Genomic DNA, 14,136 nt, shown 5'->3' on the forward strand with positions numbered 1-14,136 from the left:
TGCAAAAAGTAGTAGTGACACATGGTTGCTTATACAAGTCATTTTTAGATTGCATGGGAATGCACAATGCAATAATTCCAGGATTAAAAGTACATAATTTGTAAACTAATGTGCATGCTTTAGCTTTAATTAGACACATTCATTATACCTCAGCATGAAATCTATACTCATTTTTAGTCAACTGATGTAATCATTTACACTGTTTAAAGTAATTTTATGAGTATGAATTATTATAAAACACCTAAGATTTTTCGGAGGTAATTGAAGCAATTAAAAAATATCAAAAATGAACATTCCTATATAAATTCTACCAATTAATTAATCAATAAATAATCATTTGGATTGCTTAACAAACACAGCAACCCGAATTCCGAAAGATTATTGCACATCTAAGCTCAATTTGGATACATAAAAACAGTGGAGCTCGCAGAGGGAGTACTGCGGGCGGGAGGGGCAGGGTGGGGGGGGTAGTGGAGTCGGACATACGACGGGCAGGGGTAAGGTAAGTAAATACATATATAAAACTGTGTACATTGCGCTTGCTGAATCCCCGAATTGGCGGCAAGGTAAAGTTGTATTTATTTATTTACTTACCTTACTCCTGCCCGTCGTATATCCGACTCCACTATCCCCCCACCCTGCCCCTCCACTGCCCCACTGCCCCGGCTCACCACCCTGCAGTACTCCCTCTGCGAGCCGCAACTGCCTGGGTCATCCTGCTGCTTTCCTGCATCAGAGGCCCTGCTGGTTTGGCCCTAACATGCGCAGATTTTTGTGTATTACTCCTGCTGCCACAGCACTGCTCCACAGGTTGGTCAGTAGTGTTTTGTTTTTTCACGTGGTCTCCTACTCAGCCGCACTGATGTTTCATACCCCCTGCTCAGTCAGTACTTATCACAGTGGGCCGGAGGGCATCAGTCCCAGCCCGTGAACTGTTTATCGTCAACTGCCCCTCCTATCCTTGCAGGCAGCCATATGGAAGGCGTGCGTGGAGCGTTTGGAAACTTACTATGCGGCAGTGAGATTGGACGATGACAGAAAGCGCCCCATGTTCCTGCATGTGAAGGGTGCTGCAAGATTGCACAGACAGTCGTCAAGGATTACCTACAATTCACATACAACTCTTTGCAGACCAACCTAACAGCACATTCTTAACTGCTCGCAAAGCTTGGCTACGGTCAGTTTCTCCTACACCAGGCCTGGGAACTAGTCGAGGAGTTGGCAGATAATTTCGTCATCTCGTTAAAGGACCTGGCCAGCACCTGCACGCTGCGGGATGTTGGGGACGAGATCAGAGCCCAGTTCATTCAGGCCTTCTCTTCAGCAAAACTGAGTGAGCATATCCTTCAAGCCTCCAGAATGACTATGGCAAACATCCTGTCACTGGGCCGGTCGAAGGAACTCTCAAAACAAAAACAAGTGCTACTCAGAGATCCGTCAAAATGTGACCACTTAACCCCGTAGCTCATGGCGTCCCAGAGAAAAACAAAGTTTGCCACAAGCCTTCAGCGAGTCTCAAGGCCTGCCACTGGTGTGGAGGCAAGTACCCTCATCAAGGCGACTGTTCGACACAAGGGAAAAGATGTTTTGCATGCAACAAGCTCAAACACTAAGCCAAGGTATATTGATCCACACAATCCCAGAGAGGGCAGAAGCCCAAATCAGTAAATGCCATGAACATTCTGTCCATGCAGGAAGACCAAGGGGACATGGGCGATGATGAATGGGAAGGTGTGGTGGGCGTAATACATGCCATGAAACCTGAGGAACATTATAGCAGACAAATGCCGCTATGCACCACCACTATTGCTAGCCACGAAATTCCAGCTTTACCTACCCTCTGTCTCGTGTCGACACAGGTTCATGCCTTCGGCTAGGTGTCACCTCTCCCGCTAGCAGGGATATTCGCAACTGACATAATTCATGGGGCCACAAACAACACAAGCTAAAGTGTAGCTCCCAAAGGGAAGTACCGGGATTCTTCTTAGTTGCCAGTCCACAGGACGCCTCTAGCTTGTATCATTTGCATTCATTGTTCAATCGACCAATGTTGAAGCCCTTCTGGATGACTTTGCCCCTCTGTTTGATGGTATCAGATGCCTCGAGGATCAAGTGATACACCTACACATTAATGAGCCAATCTAGCCAGTCGCCCTGCATTTCCACCAAGTGTCTTTCCACCTACATTCCAAGGTGGAAAAACTATGGAAATATGAGCAACCAGATATCATTGAGAAAGTGAAGAGCTCCACCACATGGGTGTCCCCTATAGTGGTGGCCACGAAACGCAAGCAACCAGAGAGGTGATAATTTGCGTAGACATGCATCTGCCCAACATGGCAATTAGATGTGAGAAACAATTGACACCCACAGTGGATGACATCGTGGCAGAGGTCACTGGATCTAAAGTGTTCTGAAAAATGGACTTAAGGGCTAGGCAGTGTTCATTTGTACATAAATAAGTGCCAGGGCCTTCGTCCAGAGGACAATGCAGCTTGCACCACCCATTGCCCCTGCCATGCTACCAATCATAGTAACAACACAACTACTAACCATCACACTCCTACAAGTGTGAAATTTTAGACTGTTCAAGGTCCCCAAAGCTACAAGAACAGCTTGGGCAACAGGTGTTAGGCATTTCTATTGTATACTGAATTAATAAACAACTGTTGTTGTGCTGATCTCTAAACTAGATAAACAGCACCACCATGTGTCACATTGTCTTCGAAGCCATTGTTGGCAATTAAGTGCCGGTGCTGAGCACCGTAAACCACCAGCTCAAACTGAGCACTGGGGCCGAGGATCATCACTGTTAGCGACTGAATCCAGAGTGAGCACCCCGTTCTTCACCCAAGTGGTTCTCAGGAGGTACAAGCGCCTCAGTTTTGGGATATCCAGCACTGCGGAAGTGCCCAATCCTGCTCCCATCATTGTCAATGTCTTGCGCAGTTTGCTGGGGATGGCGACAAACTTGGGTGTTTCATTTAACATCTAGTAGTTAAAGAAGATATGCAGTTCCTATGCGACGGGGGGGTGGGAGAGGAAGGGAAGGGAAGGAGTGAAGGGGAAAGACATGTCTTTCTTCGTGCTGCCCTCACACACCCCGAGAGGTGTCATGCAACTTGCCGGTATCCTACCCGAGCTTCACGAAGCCCTGGAGCTCGGGTAGGATACCGGCAAGTTGCTGATCAGAACCTACTTCCAGAGCAACTTTGTGCTCCGGCTACCCCCGCCGGCCCTTGACGTTTTAACGAAGGGTCTACCTATTCCCTAGTTAAAGTCAACTAGGGTTTTAACCAACTCTGGTAATTTACATCCATTTCTTAAATACCAGGTGGTGGTGCACCCATTCACTTCACTCTACTACGGTCCTGAAGAAGTGCCAATTGGCCTGTTAGGGGCAAGCATAGGAACAAAACATGTCGACCTCACACACTTAGACTGCCCCTTAGGAACATTATTAATCCCCACAGGGGCACACTGTTGTTTTTACCTAGGCTAGAGCTACCAGTTACAATAAAATTTACTGCAAGGGACTGCCCTAGACTTATTTTATCTTACCTCACTGTGCATTGCACAGCCCCCACACCTGCATGCACCTAACGGCTTCACAATCAAAAGCTCCCCGACGAAGAGCCCCAGTTTTGGGAGCCCGTCAGGCATTGCAGCGCCGGCCTGACGAGGGGCACCCGCCCTATGATGAAGCATGGCACCTCTCGGGGTGTGTGAGGGCAGCACGAAGAAAGACCTGTCTTTCCCCTTCACTCCTTCCCTTCCTCTCTCAAACCCCCCTGTCACATAGGAACTGCATATCTTCTTTAACTACTTGTCTCATTTGGGAGCTTATGTGCAGGACCTCATAACCCAGCTCTCAGTCCCCCACTTTCTTGGTTAAAAAATCATTTAACATTTAACCACCTTCACTGGCCTGCTCTAGGAATTAACAAAAGCTGTTGCAATATGGCTGTGGGGCCCCACACAATAGCATGCATTTCAGACCACTAACAGGGCCCTCTAGGAAAATACTACATTGGCCTAGTTTGATACACGGAAGCAGTTGGAGCTATCAACCAATGCTAGCCCTCCTGGCTTGGGGGCTGTTCTCTCACAGAAACAGGAGAATGGTCAGTGGGCCCCAATAGCATATGCTAGTCATGCGTTAAAGGATACGGAGCAGCAAAACTCACACATTGAGAAGGAGGCCATTACAACCCATTATGAGAGCAGACATTTTCACATATATCTCTATGGACACCTGTTTGTGGTGCACATTGACCACAAACCACTTCTTCCTCTTTTCACAGGCAGCTCCCCAAGCCACATGCAAGAATTGAGAAATAGATCTTCCAACTGCAGGAGTACCGATATTCCGTGGAGTACCAGCTGGGGCCTTAGAATCCTGCTGAATATTTATTACAATATGCAAGGCCAGTTCGCGTCTCTGAAGAGGCGGAGGCAGAGGAATTAGAGGAGTACATAAGATTAGTGGTTGAAAGGTCATGATAATTACCTATCTCGCTAGAGGATAATGTGGATGCCACCAAATCGGATGAGTGACTCCAGTTTGCTCTCTCAGCATTACAAACGGGGTGGAGGTGGGGGGGGGGGTGGGGTTGGAAAATACTGACAAAGTCTTTATCCCATCAGACAGCTGAGGCAAGACAGACACTACTATCGCTCCACCCTTTCTGGCATGAGCTACCTGTCACTCCTTAAGACTGTCTATTAAGAGGGCCCCGTTTGGTGATACCAGGGCATTTGGCACAGCGAGTGGTAGACCTGGCCCATGCAGCTCAAAAACGAAGTCCAGACTCAGTTGCAAGGTCTGGTTCCCTGGATTAGATGAACTCGTTGAACAAACAGTGCAATATTGCCCGCTTTGTCAGGATGCTGGGCCCCCAGATCCACCAGCACTTATGATCATGGAAAACATTGCTCCCCTGCCATGGCACCAAGCCATTGCTGATTTTGGATGGCAGACATATGGTGGTAGTAAGTGATGACTTTTCTAAAGATTCCGAAGTTGAAATCAGTCAGTCGGTGCCTCATTCTGAGATCATGGCAAGCCATGGGTTACTGAAAGAACTCTGTACGGACAATGGGCCACCATTATCAATCCAGGAATTTGCAGAGTACCTGCAATCCAGAGGTTTCACTCATCGGAGTATTACTCCTCGATGGCCCCGAGCTAATGGAGAGGATCAATGCTTCATGCAGATTTTCAATAAGGTTATCCGGATAGCATCAGCTGATAACCAGAACCTGAAATCTGCTCTTCACTCGTTCCTTTGAGAATACCAAATCACGCCACATGCCATGACAGAGGTGAGCCCGCCCCAGTAATCTCTGCATCAATAGACGTGTAGGTGATACAAATCCTCATCATTTCGAGCCTTCAGTGTCCAAAACTGATGAGGTGAAGATGTTGCATCAGCATAAGGTAAACAATGGCAAAACATCTACAAAAAGGTTGGTCCCGGCCAAAACACCTCCTATCTGGGGATTTTGTACTTGTCAAGGATCGGCATCCTGGGAGCAAACTTCCCCTTTTGAGTCAGATCCATGGAGAGTCAGTGTCACTAGTAGAACAATGATAACTGTTCAAAGCGGTGATGAGCCTATGACCAGGAACGTAGCATTCTTCAAACAGTACCTGCCGGGAGGCAACACCTAGGACACTTACAATCAGTCTTCCCGTGCTGAGGCGAGTGGTAGTGATGGAGCCAGTCACCCAGTCTCCAACAGACTGTTGTCTGAGTTCAATATTTGGAGTCTAGATCACAGATCACAAGTCTAATGAGGATGAGACTAAGAACAACCGAAGAAATTGTGTTGACGGAGATACCCCTTGGCAAAACGGAGAAGTGTCGGAGGACAGTCCTGTGGTTCATCGTAACAGGGTGGTCAAATACCATCTCAGACTGCACCCAGGTGTTTCCAAAAGTTTCAGGATTTTGTGTTGAACTGATCGTCGTAGATGGGCAGCATATGGCAGTCGAGGAGGTCCAACGCCACCCTGCAAGCATGAGAATGAGTACTGCTGTTCTTGTGTTTGTTCGTGTTTTTGTTTTTTTGTTTGTGTTTAATGTTTTGTTCTGTTAGGGTTAACGAGGAATGAAATGTTGGGAGTAGGGTAGTTTCAAACATGTTTAGGTAAGGGGGGTTTTCATATCTTTTCCCCCTGCGCGCTGACTGAGTGGTTAGCGCTGGGGTCACGTGCAAGGGGAGATAAAAAAGGAAGTGAGGGGCGGACCTTGGGGATTTGATGGCTTAAGCAAAGTGTTGTGTATTTCAATTCGGGGACCTGGTTGCAAAGGCCACTCACTCGCTGAGGCTCCACCCGTACACCACAAAAGAGGCTATAATAAAATATGGTGCACACTCACTTGGTGCAACCTATTAACAAAAAAAAACAATGCCCTATATGCAGCATGTTTGCTAATTCAGTGAGTCTGTACAATAAATGCAGGCAGCACAGCAGAAATACACAGAATGGGCGCTCTCCTGCTTCGCCATGTTTCCATGCAGGTTCCTATCCAGCCCTTTAGGGACCACATGAGGGTGAATACAGTCAAAAAGACTGTGCCTGCCCTGATATGTCCGTTTAACTCCCAGGCCCCATTGACAGCATGGCCACAGAGCTCCTAAAAGTATGGCTCTGTTTAGTTTCCATGTTTCATTCAGTTGAAAAACATAAAAAATAATGTTAAGTAATGCAACTACCTTTTGTTGTCTATCTCTTCCTGAACATGTGGACCAAAAAATGAAAAAGGTGCACATAGCTCTACATGTAACAGTAAAGTTTTCAATAAAAGGTAGCCAGGAATACCAGTTGCTATCTGTAGCTTGCAATGTAACAATCCTGGCACTGCCCATGCTACCCCTAAACTCAGTGGCCGATGCAGGAAGAAATGCAAAAAAAGCTCTGAGGACTACTTATATTTACTTCCCACACATTTCCCTGCCCACTAGACAATCAGTAGAGACTAGAAGGCTTTCAAGTGTCTTATGGTGAGACAAGGGGAGAAGCCTCTGGAACTAAATTGTTCTGGTGTATGTTGTGCATAAAAAAGAAATACATAGTAATACAGATGTTTGCTGGCAGCAGCTGCAATATGTTACATCCACTGCCTTTGGCATTTTAACAAATTGCCCCCATGTCAACATAAACGTATACACAGTTATTCCTGCAAACAATGGAGATAAAAAGATCAATACATTGGACCTGTGAATAATCAAGTCATGCAACATGCCTTTTTGAAGCAACAAAGTCCTAGGATAGGACCGTCTTTCTACATGGTAAGTTTCAGGGCTGAGAAAGGTCTCTTATTCATTAATATATTTGTTCATTTAAATTATAGCAAAACGCCCTATTTACAATAGAAAGAATTCACTGCACATCAGTGTAACAGGAAAGGGTTCGAAAAGTCAAAATAGGTCAAGGGAATTTGTAAGTATAAGAAAATATAGAAGAGCACCCAGTAGGACACACGTTCTATTCTTACCGTGGGAGCCCCAGTTGGAGAAGTTTCTGGTGGCTTTAAAAATATCAAAAGCAAAATTAATGAATACAAAAAAGGAATAAGAAGCTTTACATACCTAGCAAAGGAAATACTTGACACAATAAAATGCATATTTTATATCCCGTTTATATCCCACTGAGAAAGCGGTTGTCCCCAGGTCCTATGATGAAGGATGTGGCCCCTTGAATTATCCCACTGACATGCAGTAGGTGGGTCTGTTGCAGATTAGTCAATGTTTTAAAACACACCATCAGGAATGATAAACTTAATCACAACAATCCCTATGCCTCCGATACAAGAAAAATGCTTGTGGTTCAACCCTCCTTGTTAATCTTGCAACAGCAGAGACACTAAGTGCTATTATCACACCTGGTAAATAAGGCTACCACGGGATATGCTATTTATCAGATATGATAAATAGCGCCTAATCCACATGGTACGGTAAATTTAATTTGCTTTTCCCTTTTAAATTTCAGCAGGTTTTATGTAGCAACATTTAATGAAGGTTGAAGTATTTAATGCATTCCTCCTACATGTGCGTAAGAAGGGGTTGAATCAATGACCAACTAGTAATAAGGGCCTTAGATGTCAGATCATAAAGCAGATATTTAACCTGACAATATTTTTCTTTTGAAAAAAGAAACATTCTGCATGTTAAAAAAGTGACTTATTTAAAAACAAATGTGTATCTATTTATATTTACTACTTATAAATGTTTCCTGATTGCTCAAGATGGCAAACTGAATGCAAATAACATTCAAGTGATACTATTGGCATACGCATACCACAATTGTCAAAGGGTAGGCATGTTACATGAAGGAAACACCGAGGAAGGGTGTCAAGCCCTACAAAGATTTGATGATTTACAATACTAAAGCAAACAATTTGCTTCACTACACTTATTATACACTGCTTCAATTCCAAACAGATGCAAGGTACATAAACCGACGATCTTCAAGACAGATTGTTCCAAAATGTAAAGACTCCAATGAATTGGTCTGAAAATGAAAGGATGATTCTGAGGGGATGAAGAGGTGAAGAAGGGGAGGCAAGAAAAACTTTATAATTGAACAATTTAATAAATAAATTGAATTGGCAGTTACTCAAATCATTAGTAAAGCTGCTGATTCCATAAATCCATAATATTACAGCCTGCTTCTTAGCTTGTGATAGACTATTTTCAAAATGCATTGATCATACAAATTTAAAATGTACGAAATCTACTGCATGTTTAGCTGGACATAATTGATTCGCCTACAGAGAATATAACAAACACGTACAATATGGAAAGTTGAAATCCTGAATGTGCATCATCAGTCAAGCCATGTGAGGATCGATGTTAGTAATTGGGTTGTTAGTTGACTGGGTATGAGCCCCAGACAATCAGCAACCACAATCCTAGTCAAAGTAAGAGGCAAGCAAACCCAAAATTAACCTGTGCATACCATCTGGTAGGTTGGCATATCAATCAGGCTTAACCCCAGGTCCTAAACCTGCTCTCCCTCGTGCTGTTATTCCTCGCTGCTACTTCGCCTAGATTGCGCTTCTCTCTACAGTGCCTCTTTCTGTCTTTGCTTAATTTGTTGTGATTTGCCCCTGATTTTGCATAATTTCTTGTGCTTTGCTCCCTGATGGTGCTTAACTCTTGTACTTTGTCCCTGATTGCAGTCCTCGAAAAATCATAACATTGTTACTAGACCTGCAGGTCGAGTGACTTAAATAACCTACTCTGCCTAATTATACTGATCTTGACCAATAAACTGGTTTTAAATTACGTGATCCTGGGCAAATATTTTATCACATATGAGAGTACCTTCAAATACTCGAGTTCAGCATGTCTGCTATACAAAAAAACACTTTCGTTTGATTTAATAGACTAAACGTTTTCTCTATATATAATACAAATCTAGGCTGCTTTCAGACACTATCACCAGCAAATAAGAGACACCAAGGAAAAAAAGCACTAGTCCACCCATTGAAGGAAGCTCCAACAGTTGCAAGTAGATCTTTTCGACCGTCTAGGATTTCACCTCAGTCATTGTCAAAAACACTGCTGTCTCCCAACTACTTTGTGATAACCTTTCCAACTTCTTTTAGTGAAAAATCGCAAACATCCACAGAAACTTCCAAACCAACCCAACACCAGCGAACAAATTGATAACCTACTCATCAGCAACCAAGACAGTCACCTGACCGAATAGACAACCCTCACCAGAAATGACACAGCGACAATCATGCGGACTATTCACTCAGGGGAGCCAACAAATCCATGCCCCCACACCATTTACAACCTGGGAACATACCAATCAGCACTACCCTGACCCACATCATCAACACCTCCATCACGTCCACCTCTTTTACGGTTGAATGGAAACTTGCAGAAATCAATGCCCTCCTAAAGAAGCCTACAGCCTAACTGAATCAACTGAACAACTTCTGACCCATTTCTCCAGCTCCCTTATCCAGCTAAAGTGAGTGAGAAGGCCCTCAATAAGCAACCCAAAACCCATCTCGAACTTCACCATCTTCAATACAACACTCGATCAGGATTCAGAAAGAATCACAGCACTGAAATAACACTAATTACAGTCACCAATGACATTCAAATCATTCTGGACTGAGGAGACCCAGCAGCCTGCTCGACTTCTCCGCAGCCTTCAACACTATCTCCCACAACACCCTCATCAGAAGACTCCACGAAATTGGCATACAAGGATCTGCTCTCAAATGCATGTTCCTTCCTCACAGGAGGAACCAAAAGAATCAGACTGCCACCCTTCACATCAGAGACCAAGAAACTGCTATGTGGAGTCCCACAGGGTTCAGCCCTCAGCCCAACCCTTTTCAATATATATATGACACCGTTCACAAACATCATCTGATCACAAGAAATCACAATTCATCTCCTACGCCGAGGACACACAACTCACCTTCTCCCTGATGGACAAGGCAACCACCACCAGAACCAACTTCACCAACTGCATGACCGTGGCAGCAGACTGGAAGTTAATTTACTACCTGAAGCTCAACTCCAACAAGATAGAAGTACTGGTCTTCAGCAACAACACTTCTTCATGGGACTCCACCCAGTGGCTGTTGGAGCTAGGACCAATACCCATACCCACAGACCACACAGACCACACAAGTAATCTAGGGATCATCCTAGACGACAAGCTCAACCTAACAGGTCAAGTTAATACAGTGTGCACCTCCTGCTTTCACGCCTGGACCCCGATCAGCACCGAAGACACCATCCGCACGATGAACTCCATCCACTCCGGATCACCGACCGACCCCTGCCCTCACCACGTCTTCAACAAAGCCGACGCTGTCATCGCACCCCACCTGCGAGACATCATCAACACATCCCTCGACACCACCATCTTCCCCGAGAGCTGGAAACACGCCGAACTCAGCGCCCTACTCAAGAAACCAACAGCGGACCCCACCGACCTCAAGAATTACCGCCCCATCTCGCTCCTCCCGTTTCCAGCCAAAGTCATCGAGAAGACCGTCAACAAGCAGATGGCCGCTTTCCTCGAGACGAACGGATCCCTCGACCCCTCACAGTCCGGCTTCCGAGCCAACCACAGCACCGAGACCGCCCTCATCACCGCCACCGACGACATCCGAGCCCTGATGGACAATGGAGAAACAGCGGCCCTCATCCTCCTAGACCTCTCCGCGGCATTCGACACGGTCTGCCACCGCACCCTAGTACGGCGCCTCAGCAACGTCGGAATCCAGGACAAGGCGCTGGAGTGGATCACCTCCTTCCTCGACGGGAGAACACAGAGAGTCCGCCTACCACCGTACAAGTCAGAGGCCACCGAAGTCATCTGCGGCGTCCCCCAAGGATCATCTCTGAGCCCCACCCTCTTCAACGTCTACATGAGCCCCCTCGCGGCCATCGTACGCAAACACAACCTCAGCATAATCTCCTACGCCGACGACACCCAGCTGATCCTCTCCCTGACCAACGACCCCGCCGCCGCCAGAGCCAACCTGCACGAAGGGATGAAAGAGGTAGCAGAGTGGATGACGACCAGCCGCCTGAAACTGAACTCGGACAAGACGGAGGTCCTCATCCTGGGCTCCTCTCCCTCCGCCTGGGACGACTCCTGGTGGCCTCCCGCCCTGGGCACCGCACCCAAACCGACAGACCATGCACGCAACCTGGGCTTCATCCTGGACTCCTCCCTCTCCATGACCAGGCAAGTCAACAACGTCTCCTCGGCATGCTTCAACATCCTACGCATGCTACGGAAGATCTTCTGGTGGATCCCCACCGAGACCAGGAAGACCGTCACCCAGGCCCTCGTCACCAGCCGACTGGACTACGGCAACGCCCTCTACGCCGGGACCACCGCCAAGCTCCAGAAGAGACTCCAGCGGATCCAGAACGCCTCAGCCAGACTCATCCTCGACATCCCACGAACCAGCCACATCTCCGGACATCTGCGAGACCTTCACTGGCTCCCCGTCAACAAAAGAATCACCTTCCGCCTCCTCACCCACGCACACAAAGCCCTACACGACCAAGGCCTAAGCTACCTCAACAGCCGAGTCAACTTCTACGCTCCCAAACGCCACCTCCGATCAGCCAACCACGCCCTCGCCGCCGTCCCCCGCATCCGAAGAGCGACTACAGGAGGAAGGTCCTTCTCCCACCTGGCCGCCAAGACCTGGAACTCCCTCCCTACCGACCTGCGCCTGACCCAAGACCACCTCTCCTTCAGGAAGAAGCTGAAGACCTGGCTGTTCGAGCAGTAGCGGCTCCCCCCCCAGCGCCTTGAGACCCCACGGGTATGTAGCGCGCTTTATAAGTGTCACTGATTGATTGATTGATCCTACACATAATGGAAAAGACCTTCAAATGGTTGCCTCAGAACACCAGACGGACCTTCACACAAGCAATTGTCACCAGCAGCCTGGACTATGGCAACACTCTCTACGCCAGAATCTCCAAGCAACTCCTTCACAGTTTCCAAGCCATCCAGAAGACCACCACCAGACTCAGACTCATCTTTCCATGACACACCTACATCACACAACACTAAGGAAGCTTCATTGTATCCCTTTTCTCAAGCTCATCCAATTCAAACTTCTCACGCAGACATACAAAGCCCCAGACAACGTAGGACCAAAATAGCTGAACAGCTTCCTGCACTTTTAACAACTCACCAGATACCTATGCTCCGCCTCAATCTCACCTGCATCCGCAAAAGCAAAACTGGAGGTCGCTTATTGCCCTAAATCACACCAAAGGAATGGAACGACCTCCATCAACACATCAGAGCCTCCTCCTCACTTTCTACAGTTATAAGTTGAAGTATAAACACCTTAAGGACCACAGACCTATACATCTGCCCAAGTGTCTAGATACCCCCCTGGGTGATTAGTGCACTATACAAATCAACATAACACAACATAACTACAAATTTTAGATAACTGAAAATATGAATATCCCACAAAGAGGCAAACAGACATGAATTAAATATGGGCAGAGAGATTAGTGGACTGAGGACCTCTATGAAATTCTGGAATACGTTCTTTCTTTAAGTAATGGACAAGGTAGCCATGACTAAAAGGGTGTTTTTATCCAGGTGTCTCTAGATACTGCAGGGATCGATCTCTACGGTCCAACAGAAGGTATTAACTGAACCGGAGCACATGTTGGTGGACCTGATCTGGGCAGGCAAAGAAATAAAGTAAAGTTAAGTTACCTAAAGCAGGAGTGGGAGAAAGGCAGACTGGAGATTCCAGACTCAATACTATATTATGTTGCCGCCCAACTGCAACAAGCAGTGCAATGGCTGGATGAAAAAGAGAATTGAGAGAAAATGTTTTCAGAAGGGACACATGGGGGTATACTGCACAGACACTAGTGGTGATGGGCAGAAACGCCGCCAACTCGAATGCCTTATGTGATTCAGCACTTGCTGAGCTATACCTGGATAATGTCTCCTAAATGTCAAGATGAAACGGCTAACTTCATATATGTCACAAAGTGATGTCAGGCAATACAGGGCATCTGGGCTGAAGTACTTAATAGACTAAACCATAGCATAGGTGGGCTCCTACAACTCACAATGAAGCAGTGCCTGCTATGGTTGATTGTGAAGAAGAAACAAGGAAGCACCTGCAGAATATTTGCAACATTAGGAACTGTGCCAAGAGGCGAATAGGCATACATTGGGTTAGCCAAAGGACTCCAGCTATTAACGGCTGGAGGAAGCTGGCATGGGTTACAATGTAGGAAACAGTAATAAAAAAGGGTGAGAAACAACGACAAGCTTGCTGAGGACTTGATAGCTTTAGCTAGCTCACTAGACACTAACACCTTGAGCAGGTAGGGGAATCTGTAATCAGCCAAGCAAATATCAGTCACAGAAAAGATGTCCCTACAAAGAATATGGTAATACCCATAACTATAACTTGTGCCCTAAAGTAACTATAACTCACGCTCACATCATGCACAGTGTTGTCATCAATGATGTAATTTCAGATGTTGCTATGATATTATCAATGATGTTATAGAACGCCATTAGTGACATATCATCTGCAGTCTTGCTAAAAAAATTTTTTTTACCCTTATGGATCCCTCTGCTTC

At 46.2% G+C, this 14,136-nt stretch overlaps 1 protein-coding gene across 2 annotated transcripts in view; it reads right to left on the reverse strand.

Moving 5' to 3' along the window:
• The window catches only part of CACNA1D (calcium voltage-gated channel subunit alpha1 D), a 1,282,477-nt gene that overhangs the window by 381,800 nt on the left and 886,541 nt on the right, over positions 1-14,136 (reverse strand). The window contains exon 32 of one of the 2 annotated variants that reach the window (XM_086939146.1): positions 7,506-7,538. The exons of the other annotated variant lie outside the window; for it this stretch is intronic. Within the exon in view, the coding sequence (XP_086795272.1) occupies positions 7,506-7,538 (33 nt within the window). The remainder of the gene's footprint in view (positions 1-7,505; positions 7,539-14,136) is intronic. 2 annotated transcript variants of the gene reach the window in all.

This window comes from Lissotriton vulgaris, chromosome 9 (genome assembly GCF_964263255.1).
Source record: "Lissotriton vulgaris chromosome 9, aLisVul1.2, whole genome shotgun sequence".
Taxonomy (NCBI): Eukaryota; Metazoa; Chordata; class Amphibia; order Caudata; family Salamandridae; genus Lissotriton; species Lissotriton vulgaris.